We start from the raw sequence: 14754 nt of genomic DNA, 5'->3' as shown, positions 1-14754 counted from the left end.
CAAATTAAATTTGTGGAAAAACTCAGAATATTAAATGTCCATTCTAAATCCAAAAAAAATAAAAAGAACTCAAAATGAGGTTGTAGGTCTCAATGGATTTTACATGTGAACGCATCCTATTGCTTGAATACATAAATGTTTCGTTCACTATCCATTGTTTCCTTCAATGTATTTAAAACGTGAAATGAAAAATCATAATTAGTCCACCATGAGAGATGACATATTTTAATCATATTAGATCGAGAACAACCAAAGAGATGAGATTACATTTCTTTTCAAGTAAAACTTTCCTCTTGGATCAGTCCTTCCTAGTGTGTCTCTTGTTTGTATAGAAAAAAACATCAAACAACCTCCATATTATCAGAATGAATAGGAACTAAACCTTTTCCCTTTCGTTTAAAGGGTCACTTGTTCTTCTTTCCATGTGTCACCATATAGAAGTCATTGATTGGCGATTCAGGTGATGCACCATTTTTTTATCCATATTCTTTATGAAGCAGCATTTTTTATCATATTCAGTTCTAACTAATGAAAGTCGTTAAGTATTTTTTTATCTTTTATAATACCTAATGTTGGATTTAGGATCCCATGATGGTGAAGTGGTTGATTACATGAGAAGGAAAAAGATGAGGAGAAACTGTGTTTTGAGAGAAGAAGAAGAACGAGAGAGTGAGTTTGAGAGAGAAGAAGAGAAGAACGAGATTTAGAGTGGGAGGGAGGAGGATTATGTCAAGTGACGTGACTAATCCTGCCCTGATCGTATATTTATAACAATGAGTGGAACTACAATTACATAATTACCCTTTACCCTAAGAAGGGTGAGAAAGGGAAAAAATCAAAAGAAAATTATATCATGCCACTATATTATGGTTTTATCTTCTAACACCTAAAACACCCTTATAACATTGTTATTTTAATGTCAACTTCATCCTTTTCATAACATATTAGTCATAAAAATACATTTTGTTCTAATTAGTCAATTTTCATACGTTGATTAAGTTAACTAATAAGATCTTATTCATCAATAAGTATTTTAACCACTAGATTCTTATATGTGAGTCCAATTAATTTATGACAATACATCTCTCCATTTTTGTCCAATGGTAGAGTTCTCCTAATCTTCTTTTTTTTTCTTTTAACTATAAGAGTTTAATGGTCAATTGAATTGATTACTGGTCCCTTTTCCAATAGTTCAATTAATTTATAATAATCTATTAGTAAATTCATGTCCAATAGGTTATTGAGTTAACGAGTGGTGTCCTATTAGTTAATTACACATTATTTGACTACTAATCACCCAATACTCAATTCAATTTCCCAATTAGTCTCTTATTAAATCAATTCTTGTCCAAAGGGTAATTGAGTTAATAGATAGAGTCCTATATCAACCTCACGTCTCCGAGGCATGTAAACATATGTGTGGCCATACACATACGCGTGGTCTCACACGTGATGATTGTGCATGCACTCACGTATATGATTGTAAGCCTCTGCATGTCATGTATTATTGAAAGAAAAGGAAGAAAATCAACATTTGATTTGGTTCAAATAATCAAGAGTCTTGCAGAATTCATGTGCCCATATCTTAATACTATATACAGCTAATGCCTAAGATCTTTGTATATTGGGTAAGGAATGTTAATTTCCAATGCATTGTAAGAGGTGAATCTCTTTTAAAGATGGTGAATACATGCCTCAGGTATATTTAAAATAGGATCACCGGATTTGTCACGTATTAATCTAAGCCAAACAAAAGACCTGAACAAATTGGACTACTCCATTCATCCATTCCAATTTTACTTCCAAGCTATCTGATTGCTCCTTAAGATTGGATGGTTAATGAGGTAGAAAACGAGACCAAACTCTTCCTCATCTTCCTGACGTCAGGACAGATTTTCCACCAAGGGATAGGCAGGCTAGACCATGCAGGAGAAAAGAGGAGGCACAACACTCCACATAATGGAGTAAACCTGCTCGTCTCCCGTGTTCTTTTTTGCCTATAGGTGGTACGACTACATGCGTCCTCCACTTGGTTTCTCACCCGACCCTCTGCTCTCTCATTAAGGACCCCTTCTTTGGCACAAGAGGAATTGCTAACAGTTGCCTTCCCCTTTCCTTGTATGAATGACAGAGCAGCTGCCGTGCTTCAATGAATATCAGTGAAAAACACATCCCTTCATACATTTCAGACGCTCAAGACTCCTTCACTATTAGTTGTATATACTAGGTCGTTGCCCTTTGTGGACATTTTTGTAAGTTGTCTGAGAGGCACGTTAAGCATAGCTAGCAAATTGAGTTCAGGAATTAAAATAAGAAGGAATAGATTATCAGAGCAGACCTCGCCGGCGCTTGTAGTCACTGACACTCAGAGTCAAGGTATGCCGTCTCCCATCATTCTCCGGCACCCGAAATCCAATGGTTGCTTCAATTTTTTGCTTCCGAGCCATGAACCCCAAATGAGCACCCTGAGGGCCCCCAAATTTCTGTAAGCCAGACAGAGATATGGGCAGTTCAAAGGCATGCAAGGTGTTTGACTCAGTCCCTAGGTCCACAGGTGCCTTTGTATCAACCAGCTTTCCTGCACCTGCGGCAGCTTCCAAAGCAGCAACCGTTGCAGCTTCACCAGCAGGCCCTGCCTCTGTGCCATTTCCAAGCACTAGGCCTCCGATTGAACCTGCATGTCCATTAACTGTGACCACCCCATTATTCCCTCCATCAGGCTTTGATGAGAAATAATTCATAGACCTTGTCCATCTCCTCGAGAATGGATCATACCCTGCTTCCCCTGCTTTCAAACTTGTGTTCACAGGCTTCAACTCAGAAGCATTCTTAAAGTTCTCTGCACGGTTCTTTCTATTCATCTCAGCTAGCCTAATAGCCTTGGCATCCTTCTTTGCTTGCCGAGAGGCTTCCAGCTCTTTCAGGCGAGCATGAATCCTCTCCACCTCAGCTTCATCATTACGACTCTGCGCTATCTCCATCTCCTTCCGTAAGCGATCTTTCTCAGCTGCAACATTTAGTGGCCTGGATGAAGCTGACTTTTTCTCCTGCACCATCTGCTTAACAGTTTCAGCAGAGTAGACATATGAGCTTGCAATTTTCTGTATTGCATCCTTCTTTTCAAGCACATCCTGTCTAGTTACCATCCGTGCTCCACTTCTTTCCAGCTCTCGAACCCATTCCTCAAACTCTTTCAGTGTGGGAGGTGAATCAGACACCCTGGCCATCTGCCACCTGGCAGCTGAATTTTCATTTCCCCAGACGCAATTCAAGTACTTGTGGGTGGTTCGATTCTCCAGCTTGTACTGCCGATCTGGCTCTGACGCATCCACATTGCGAACCATGCAAAGACGATATATGCTTTCCCTGTTCCTAGACATTCCAATACCAACTCTGACGAAGCAACCAACAATAAGCTCCTCAAAGAAGGGTTCCATAAACCATTTTGCAAGTTTTGACCTTCGGACTGTGATCTCTTTTATATCCTCATATGTTGGCTTATCATTTTCCTCATCACTCTCGCCCAGGTCACCACCCTCGCTTGAACCACCTCTACTGTCACTTCCACTTTTGCTTTCACTTCCACTAGAATCACTTTTTGGACTAGCAGGCTTTCGTCTGAGAGGGGGAGAGGAATCTCTACCACTGTTTGGACCAACACCAACAGAATCCCTCAGTCGATTGTGTTGCCCTTCTGAATCCTGCTGCCTCATCCATCGTTTCGCTCGTAGTTCATTCAATGCATCATCTTTGGCAGTTTTATTGGTTTTAGCAGATAAGCGGCCACGAGCTGGAAGGGGAGGAGGAGACTCCTTTCTACTGCTGGATTGTGGGGCCCTCTTCTCGCTGTGCTGGGTCATTGAAGATGCTCTTACCTTTTGTTTCAATTTATTATCATCTATTTTGCTTGCTCGTTCATACAAGATCCTCTCTCGTTCAAGTTCAGACATCTTTGAAAGGGCTTCCCTGTCTGCATCATCCTTGTAAAGATCACTTCCAATAGAAGCACTGTCGGAGTCATCATCAATACCTCCATCCCTCCGATGATGGTGGTCGTCATCATCATCTCCCTGGCTGCTATCCTTATCATCTTCCTTTTCAGTAGGATCCAGCCTCTTCTTCAGAGGAACTTGAGATCCAGAAGGTCTCCGACTTGAAAATCCTCCAGGTTCATCATCAGAGTCATCATCTTTAGAGTCACTCCCATCATCGGAATATGAACCTTCCTGGCGCCTTCTTGGTTGAGCCCGAGAAGCAAGGGGCTTCCTGCTAGACGCACCAGTTCTTCCTGCAGCCTCAAGAAGCAAGTTTTCCAAGTCTGCCATGACCTTCACTCTTAGTGCAACCTTAAGTTTTTTATAGGCTTCGAATTACCTGCCATGAATCATACGAAGTTTATTAATGACCCATGAACGAAGAGACACCAAAACTTGCATCTAAAAACTCTGTTAGAAACACGCATTGAATAGCTCGAAACTATATAAAATAAAATAAAAAAATGCCTTCAGAAGTTCCGCAGGAATGCCTGGATACTTTTGCTTTATCATAGTGACACATGAAACACACATCGCAACATGAATATTAAACTTTTTATAAAACATAAGGAGCTCATCTGGTTGAGGCCCCATCACATCTGAACTTAATTTGACGCATTTCGTTCTTAACATATCTCACGCTTTAAAAGAAAGTATTTCTGTTGAAAGGAGTCATATTAATTAGGAACTTTCGAAGACGAATGAATACAAAAAGTACCACATATAGTTTTTATCCAAAACCAGAACACGATGGAAACACCGATTGGAACACCGGTTTATTTCTTATATATTCGATGAAATTCGCTCAGTAAAGTAAATAACAGACAAGAAGGCTAGAAGACATGGAGGAAAATTTCTATACAATCACTGTAACGTGCAAATCAAGCATGTTGCCCAGATCCTTCGACAGGAAACAGTGTTACAACTGGGATCAGCCGACGGGATGTTGAGCCCATCCACCAAATCAGGAAGATGGAGAAAAGGGGCAAACAGCCACAGCGCAGGCGTCGACCGCAAAGGGTTGAAGGGATGGAGAGAAGAGAAAAAAAGAGTACCTAAACAAGGGGTTGTTGACGACGTTGCGTTGAAGGCAACCGTGGCGGCTCCTCGGATGGAGGTGAAGGCCGACGAAGATGAAGCGATGAGGATTTTGGAGCTGTAGACTTTTTGAGTTTGCAATACTTTCCGAGTTTTAATATCTGAATCCGGAGTATGGGTGGCACCGTCGGGTCAGGGTCGGGTTTCGAACCTCAACCCTAAAACCTGAACCTGGAAAAAACCTGAACGGGTTACCTTCATAAGATAAAGGTCTACAAATAACAAATAACCTATTCAAAATATATTTATATGGTTAGAAATACAAATAACTTGTTCAAATAATTGCATTCCATGACCCATTAAAAATCTATAAACATGTAAAAATTATAAAAAAATTCTTTTAAATTAAAAAAAAGAACAACTACCTCAGTAAAATTAAAATAATCTCAATATACACTAAATACTTGAATTGAAATTACAAGTAACCTCTCCTATTGGAGCTTATATGCATAAAAATACAACCAATTGAAATAATTAAAATCCCAACACATCATGGCATTTTTACATTGATTTGAATATCAAGTGTAACATAAACATCTTATAACATCAAATTAATCTCAATAAACACCATAGAAATCCCACAATATCAAATGTTTACAACATATAATATCTCAATAGTCATACAATATAAAATAACTACTTACAAGTCACAAACTAACATAGATTTATCAAATCCAGCTATCTCCAAATAGCTCTGCTAAGACAAGAAACATAAGTTTATGCAAAAAAAAAAAAAAAAAAAAACTTAATGACCTCACTGAACACCTCCAATCTAGAACATATTTTATTTACCATTCTCCACTTTTCTTAAGTTGGCAATTCTATGTTCAATTTTTTACATTGTTTCAAACGTAAAAGTTATATTCTAAAACCACTTAAAGTAGAGTGCCATCGGGTTTTACAATCCAAAATCAATTTCTTTTTACAAAAAAAAAAATTCTTACTTAGCTAGTCATTTCTTCAAATCTGTCAACTTTTTTAGAACTAAATCCAGTACACAAACCCAATCTCTATTGCATTTTGTGTTTGTCCAAGACCTTATTGAACAATTATGTTTATGAGCAGCACATCGAACATATAAAGACCCTCTATCAAGCAAAAAAGGGTTAGAAAATTGTTCCTTAGGTCATGTTGTACAAGTCTCATTAATAGTACAATTGTCTATAATAATGAAAGACAATTTTCTCTTTATATTCCAATAAAAAAAATCCAATAGAGCTTCACACAACACATCTTTTGTATGAGGAGAAATAGCATAAACAAACCTAATGAAAAGAGTGTAAAAGATATTATCAACATTATTGTGAATATATAAGATATGCAAATAACATAAATAAAAAAGTATAGGTATAAGTCTAAGACATAATCTAGAAGAAGCTTATGTAACTTCCAAGAGTCATCAATATAGTGAGTTGTAATGACCAAGTACCTTTTCTTTTGCCTATCTTGTGCTGACCACTCTACTAAAAGGCTTATCCAACTCAGTTAAAAGTTTTGTCTTTTCGTTATTATACATCTTATAGAAGTCTCTTTTCAAAGTGGCATGAGAAATGGGTTCAAACAAAGGATTCACCTCCGTTAGCATAATCATAAGTGTGGACTCTCAACTATACTAAATGATTGTTCCTCTAATGCAACCCATTTAGTGATTATTGGAAGATAGGCACAAGCCCACACGACCAAGGAAGGCCCACAAGATGGGCCCACGCATATAAGAAGTAGGACCCATCATGATTAGCACAAGTTGTCATCCTTATCACATAAGTTGGAAGATCAAGAAGGACTCACAAAGACATCTTTATCTTATGGTCATGTCCTAGAAAAGTTCTAGTTTGAGTTATGTTTGTCTTTTATCTATATTGAGTTATTTAATTATGGTAAGACTTATCTTTAAGTGTTAGAGTTTAGGTGTAATTGGGACAAAAGTAGTTTTATTGTAATTGGACTCTACTACTTTCCTCTATTATAAATAGAGGTTCATGTACTCTGATTATAATAAGTTAATGAAGTCAATGAAGTATTTCTCTTTTCCATCAATTCAACAGCGATACTAACTCTAAGCCTCTCTTGATTAAACACATGATTCATGAGACTTGTAGTTCCACTACTTTGTTGTTTAGATGATAATAAATGATGCCTAATGTCAAGAATTTTTTGTTTTTGGCTCCTCATGAAATGTTAAAAACAAGTAGACGTTCTATTTTTGCAAGGTGCTTTTAGTTCAATTTTATAATATTATGTCTATCCCATCTTTTTTAAATTTATGAAAATTATTCCATACTTGAAATTGGAGACCTTTTGCCTCTCTCCCTTGTGTTTGTGAAGGTTTTGGAGCTTGAGTAGTACTATTATTGGCTTGAGTAGCATTATCAATAACCTAGTTACCTTCTCCTTTTGTACTAGTATTTCTTTCATTTACAAATGGCTGATTTTCAGTCTCATCCGTAGAACTATAATTAATAACACAATCACCTCAAGAATAAGAAACAAATTATACAAGCAAATTTCAAATCATCCATAAAATCATTATAAATAGCATAAAATTATTAGAATACTATTTAATTTACTTACCCAACTTAAGTTAATATTGAGCAACATAGAAACAAAACATAATTCTATAAGCCATAAAACAACATATATAGTAAAGAAAATTATTAAATGATCTAATAATTGGAAGTACATAATTGGATAATTGTAGCTCAACTTTGGAAATCACAGAGAGGTGCAAAAGGTATGACAAATCATTTCAATAAAATATATTGTTAGAAAGCAAAAAATATGGCCTCAAATTAAGGCAAGTTAATGCACAAAATTTCAATAGAAATTATTTCTTGAATAAATTGGGTTCTATTTGAAAAGTGGAAATTTTTAATATGTTGAAATACAATCGAACGATACATACAATTCTAACCACGTCGCTTGAAAGGGCAGTGCAATTATGCTATAGTCCTCTTCTCGGTGCTAAAGAAAAAAAATTGCAGAAAATGAAACTTGTTCTAGTCATCTTCTATAGTCTCTCTTACAAATTTCCTCTACCTTAACATTTATTTTCTATGTTGGTAAACATGTTAATTTTTTATGGTTAATTAAAATGAGAAAACTTTTAATAGTTGATAAAAATGAGAATGCTACAGTCTTGATAGTGGAGGGAGTGGTGAGACATGAGGAAGAGGGCAAGGAGTGGGTGGAACACATGAGGATGGAAGTGGATGAACTTGGACATAAGTTAGAGAAGAAAGTGTTAGCAGAATTGGTAGATATTAAAGCCATGGTAGAACTGTCCTGTGGCTTCTAATTGATTCCCAACATTGATTTTTTTTTCAATTTTTTTTTACAATTTTCCTTCTTTTTAGTTAATATTGATAATTGTAGCAATGAAGATGGATTGTCCCTATACATCTTCGCTAACAATTGTTATAATAGTAGTATAATTTTTCATTTCATTATTATCTGCAACTAAGAAAGATTTTGGGAATTGTTGTTAAAAAAAATTGCTATAGAGACACGAGAGTAAGCAAAAACAATGTGGCTCAAGGCCATATCTTATGTATCAATGTTGATTCAAATTTTGTACTAGTTACAAGTTCTGAAATGAAAAATACAAGTATAAGACAACAAATGTAAGTACAATGGGAGACAAAAAAAAGTTAGGTTCTAAGGACTAAGAGAAGTCAAGTTGATGGCGGTAGGTGCCTGAGGAGAGATTCAAGCAGACTCTCAATCCTCTGCTAGCTAGACTTTAGTTGTTCTTGCATGGCAAGAATTTCTATTTGTGTAGTCTGAATGTCTTCTATTGCCTCCTCAAGAGTTGTGAGCTGGTCGGAGGATGATGAGGTGCCTTCTTCATTCGTACGCGTCCTTTTCACAAACTCGTAGTGCTCATTTTGAGGTTCTGGGCTCATCATTCCCCGACCCTATGGTGTGAGGTGCCTCTCTCTGGATGGAGTTCTTTTGCACCCATTGACCTCACCATTTGACGAAGCCAAAATTTCTAACTTTTGATTCTCTTATGGACATCGTCTTTGTTATGTCCATTGATTCTTTATTGGAGATGTCAATTCCACATCATCAGAGGATCGTGTTAATCTCCTGAGCGAGTGTTAGACTGTCTTCTCTTGAGATAGATGGAATATTCATCATCAGTGATGCCATATAGTCACCAAAATTCAATTGCACTTTTTGTGTAATCGCCCACATCCAAAATATGTCAATGGTGGTGAGGCGTGAATAAGTGCCTTTCCTCAAATTGAGGATGTGGTTCACTATTTCCATAATCACCCTCTGGGCCATGGAGAGGTCATTGATCTTGATCTCTTATGAACTCCCCACGATCTGCCCGAAAACTAGTTGAATTGCATCTTGTATATATTGTGGGCAATCTGGATGAAGGTTGACTGTCTAATTTTCCTTGATATATCTTGTCATCCCCATAAAAGTGGTGCCACGGTGATCTTCGGGTCCATAGACTGGATTGATATGGTTGTCTTCTTCATGTATGAGATGATTTTCAAATTATTTGGCCCAAACTCCTCCACCTCCAAATTTGAGTAAAATACCTTGAGTGGAAGTGGGTACATAGGTTCCTCCCTTCCTCTATAAGATGAGAACATCATTTCAAAATCTTCTATTTCTCTTTTTCAAAAATGTACATCAACTCTACAAGACTCCACTCTACTTTTCGAAGCAAAACTTGAATAGTACCTACCCCATTGATGCCGAGTGCAAAAGTGCTCCCACCAATTTGATATTTCTTCACAAGTATTGTTTTCCTTCACAAGTGTCTTCTTTTTCACCATTACCTTTGTTTGAACCATTGTAGAAATTCGATTTTCTAAGAGAAATGGAGAAAACAAGGGTTTTAACCTTGGGATTTGAGAAAAGAATCTTTATATAATCGAAGTGGAAGAGGTTTGGGGGGCATTGTACCTAAAATCATTGGAATAGGGTTTTAGAATGATATGGAGCGAAGATATTAGGTTAAAAATCATTTTTGTCTCTTCAACTTCTCAGTCCACGCCATGAATGATTGATTGTTCTGTTTTGATTGATCGATCAATCGCTTAAGTTGATCGATCAAGCAATAAACATAGATCAATCAATGACCTATGTAGTGACAAAAAATGCGATCTTTTTATTTCCACTTCACTCTTTTGGCACTATAATGGTGGGATGTGTTCATTAAGGTCAATTTTTTTCTTGCCTAATTCTCCTCAAAGCCTAGAGAAATGGTCATATCCTAATGGCTTTGTCAAAATGTCCGCTAATTGGTTTTCAGTGGGGACAAACTTAATTTTAATAACCTTGGTTTGGAACAACTCTCTGATGAAGCGAGATCTAATTCTATGTGTTTTGATCGAGAGTTGTGAATCGAGTTCTGCTTAGACTTATGGCACTCATGTAGTCACAATTGACTAAAAATTTATTTGCTCTAAGTGGTAGTCATCTAGTTGTTGTTTCATTTAATGAAGTTGAGCACAACAACTTTCATATACTATGTATTCAAATTCAATAGTGGATAGAGCAACCGAATATTATTTCTTGGAAAACCAAGAAACAAGCATATTTCCAAGTAATTGGCAAGTACCACTTCTACTATTTCTGTCAATTTTGCAATCGACAAAATCAACATTCGAGTATAGCATGATCCATCAAAAGAAATACTTGATTTTACAATTTGTCAAATATATTAAGTTTTGTTATTATCAAAAGAAATAAGGGAGTTAACCTACAATCAACAAAGTGTGCAGGCCTAGACTATATAGCATGATCAATCAACCTTAGTCTATTGATCGATCATCCAGTACATGGCCATATAATGTTATAACACATGATCGATCATGCCATTTGGATTGATCAATCAATACTATCCAGACACGTGTAATTCACTTGGAATGATCAATCATCCCACATGATTGATCGATAAACAAAATCTTACTAGTCAGATACATAAATCATGATCGATCATGTTTGCATTGCACAACTAGAGGGAATTCTAATTGATTGATCATCCCCTGGTAATGATCGATCAACTTAGCTTTTTAGAACCAACGATGACATATTGATCGATTAGTCCATTAATCAATAAGTCACATTCAAAGACAAAAAAAGTCGTCATGATCGATTGATCAATCAATCAACTATCTGGTTTTCGCAAACAAACAAAAATACGACTAATTTGGCTTGGGGAAGTTATAAATGCCCTACAAAACCATACATGTCGATCAATCCTAATGGCTCAAATTGTGAAAGGTTCATCTAGAACTTATTCAATCTAGATAGAAAGGGCCAACTAGAGTTAGAATCTAGCAGATCTTTTGTGGAGATTGCAATTGTAAAAAACATATATTGAGTTACACGTGGCTATAAGAGAGTCGTAATCTATGTGTAAATTCTAACCATTAGAGCTTTGATATAGTGGAATTTCCCAAACAAGGGTTCATGGGCAGATACACCAATAGGGGAACATTGATAATCCGCCACGAACCCTTGTTTTGTAATTGCATATATGCCAATACGGCAATCATTCCCCCCCCCCCCCCCCCCCCCCCCCCCCCCCCTCCTCCTCTTGAGAGGTCACCTGGGCCAACAATCGGTATCAAAGCAGGCCAAGCACGTAATTGAAATCAAAGTCTACTTGATTTTGAAAAATATTAAATGGCATTTCATAATAAATTACTCCTTTCTGAAGGAGAATCTGCCAACTGTCCTCCTTTGTTCAATGGAACAAATTATGGATATTAGAAGGTAGGAATAAAATTTTTCTTCAATCCATGGATTGAGACATATAGCATGTAACCAAAGAAAATGACCATTTTAAGCCTCAAAATCTTTAGAATTGCATTATGATTAGAAAGAAATTTAATGTGCTGACTAGGGAAGATAAGGAGCAACTCAAAACAAACTCTAAGGCAATGAACCTTTTGTATGTGCCTTAAGACCAAACGAGTTCAATAGGGTCTCTAAATGTAAGACTACTAAGAAAATTTGAAAAACAATAGAGGTCACTCTTGGGGAACCACTATAGTTAAAAACTCTAGAATTAGCTTATTGGTAGCCCAATACAATGAACTTAAAATGAAATCAGGTGGGTCAATAGTTGAGATGAACTCAAGGATCATTCATATTATAAATTAGTTGAATATCTTAGGAGAAGAAATTTTCTTGTATAGATAAAAGGGACATTTACCAAATTACCCATTTTTAAAAACTTATTTCAATAAATGATGTCACTTTGAACTTATTTTGAAAAATACCCAACTTAGACTGGTCCACTGTACAAGTGTACAATCAAAGGTGACACATAAGCTTTGACTAATTATGTGTCGCCATATCATCAACACTGTGTGAGTAGATAGATACATTGACTGCTACGTCACCATCTGACACGTCAACAGCCAAATAAGATGCCACATCAATAAATGACAAAAAATTGAATAATTTTTTTATTTTAAAAATCAAATTTATCAATACAGTTTTTATTACCTTATATTCAAAATAATAAATATAATAAATTATTAAAAAATTAACTCTTACCTATTTAACACCATTTATTATCGATTAAAATATTTATTAATTAAAAATTATATGAAAATTCTATATTAGAGTTTAAAATAAAATGTATCATTAAAATTTTTATTACTTTATATTTTAAAAATAAAAATAAAATAAGTATACGAATTAATTAAAAATTTTACTCACATATTATCGCTTTAAAATATTTATAAATTTCAAATGTTTATAAATAGAAAAATATTACTCTTACCCATCTATTATCGATTTAAAATATTTATAAATTAAAAAAATCTTACTCTTACCCCATTTATTATCAATTTAAAATATTTATAAATTGAAAAAATTATAGAAAAAAATTATTGTAGAGTTTAAAAATACAATTTATTTGTACACTTTATCGATTTAAAAGTTTTACTAACATATTATCGATTTAAATATTTATAAATAGAAAAAATCTTACTCTTACCCATTTATTATCGATTTAAAATATTTATAAATTGAAAAAACTAGACAAAAAAATTATTTTAGAGTTTAAAAATACAATTATCTATTCACGATAAAAAATTGGTAAATGCAGTAGACGGATCTTCAACGAGAAGCTCAAATTTTAGCGTTTCAAACCATAAGAGCGATCATGAATTGGTGGTACTGGCGACCACCATTAGCTACGACGGCTGCCTTCGAGGTAAAACCTCAACGGATTCTAACACTTATCCCAGGGAAGACGACTCAATCGGGTACAAAAAAGTACGTGTAGCAGCCGCTCGATGGCAAGCGGAGAAAACCGCTGGAGACACTAAGAAGAATTCGTCATTTAATAAATCGAACAGAGTCAAGTACTGGTCTCCACCGCTCTTCCTTCCATTTACTAGACCGCCCAAAATGATGGATTTGTCTGAAAATCGTGTGTGAGAGCACGTAGAAGTGCCGAGTGAGCAGTGGTAGCTGGCACAACGAGAGGGCGAGAGGAGAGGAGAGGAGAAAGATCGAGCGGAAGAAAAAAAAAAGATATGATGAGGGCTTACATGGCGCAGATGACATGGAAAAAAGAGGGTTAATAGATAATGATGTGGCATCTTACTTGGCAGATGACGTTTAGAATAGTGATGTGGTAGTCGATGTGTCTATGTACTCACGCAGTGCTGATGACATGGCAACACGTAATTAGTGAAAGCTTATGTGTTACCTTTGACTGTACACATGTACAGCGGACTAGTCAAAGTTGGGCATTTTTCAAAATAATTTCAAAGTGACGTCATTTATCAAAATAAGTTTTTAAAAATGGGTAATTTGGTAAATTTCTCTAGATAAAATGATAAGTTTGTCAAGGCATTTCCAAAGTCATCGGACATGAGGAAAACCATCATTCGTGAGAATGTGAACTTTAGAACTATGAGCTCGACAAAGCTACTAGAAATTCTTCTCACTTATGAGATAGAACCTCAAGATTTTGAAGAAGAGCAACCCAAAAAGAAAACAATTATTCTCTTAAGGCCAAAATGAGTACTGAAAGCAACTCTAGTGAAGAAGCCAAGGCATAAAGGACGATGACTAGTGATAAAACTCACCTCATCAAAGCTTTCAAGGCATAGAAGGAACAAATTCCAGGGCATAGAAAGCCCACACGTCCAAGAGGTAGCATCTTCGTAAATAGGAATACTTCTCATAAAGATAGCATGAAAGTGTAATAAGTTAAAGAGATATATCTTTTCTTTTGTAAAGCTTGTAGCCCTAAGGGTATTATAGTCATTGTAACACACTCTCTAAAACTATAAATAGAAACCTTTGGCTAGGAGGTAGAGCTTCAAGTTCTCTTCTCTCTTCTCAAATTCGTCCAAGCTCTCTCCCTCTCTCTTTGGTAGTCGAGCTCTCCTTTAAGCTCTCCCCTATATTCTCTTCTCTTTCTTCTTCCTCTTCTTCCCTTCTTCTTCTTACTTTGGTCGAGATTCTTATCATGGGATCCTAAATTCTATAGTAAATATCTAAAGCTTTTGGGAAAGCTTATTTAACTCATGGTGACCAAACCAGATATATCATATGCAGTAAGTGGTGAGTCAGTATATGCACAAACCACAACTTACCTATTGGCAAGCCTTCGAGAGGATACTAA

At 35.9% G+C, this 14754-nt stretch overlaps 1 protein-coding gene across 1 annotated transcript; it reads right to left on the bottom strand.

Annotated features, from left to right (window-relative positions):
* Positions 1-2111: 2111 nt before the first annotated feature.
* Positions 2112-5184, bottom strand: LOC137937109 (protein RTF1 homolog). The gene is made up of 2 exons (XM_068782173.1): positions 5090-5184; positions 2112-4374 (listed from the first exon to the last, which is right to left on the bottom strand). The coding sequence occupies exon 2, from the start codon at positions 4323-4325 to the stop codon at positions 2328-2330; it is 1998 nt and encodes a 665-aa protein (XP_068638274.1). The 5' UTR covers positions 4326-4374; positions 5090-5184; the 3' UTR covers positions 2112-2327.
* Positions 5185-14754: the final 9570 nt, after the last annotated feature.

Source organism: Aristolochia californica, unplaced genomic scaffold (genome assembly GCF_029961685.1).
Source record: "Aristolochia californica isolate CCGP_79_NKW_82.1479 unplaced genomic scaffold, dmAriCali1.0.hap1 SCAF_7, whole genome shotgun sequence".
NCBI classification, from domain to species: Eukaryota; Viridiplantae; Streptophyta; class Magnoliopsida; order Piperales; family Aristolochiaceae; genus Aristolochia; species Aristolochia californica.
The sequence above is the reverse complement of the archived record's forward strand: the minus strand, read 5'-3'. Positions and strand labels throughout refer to the sequence as shown.

Bases quoted from the DNA above. Each gene is read 5' to 3' on its own strand.
- LOC137937109 (XM_068782173.1), bottom strand. From the start codon at position 4,325: ATGGCAGACTTGGAAAACTTGCTTCTTGAGGCTGCAGGAAGAACTGGT.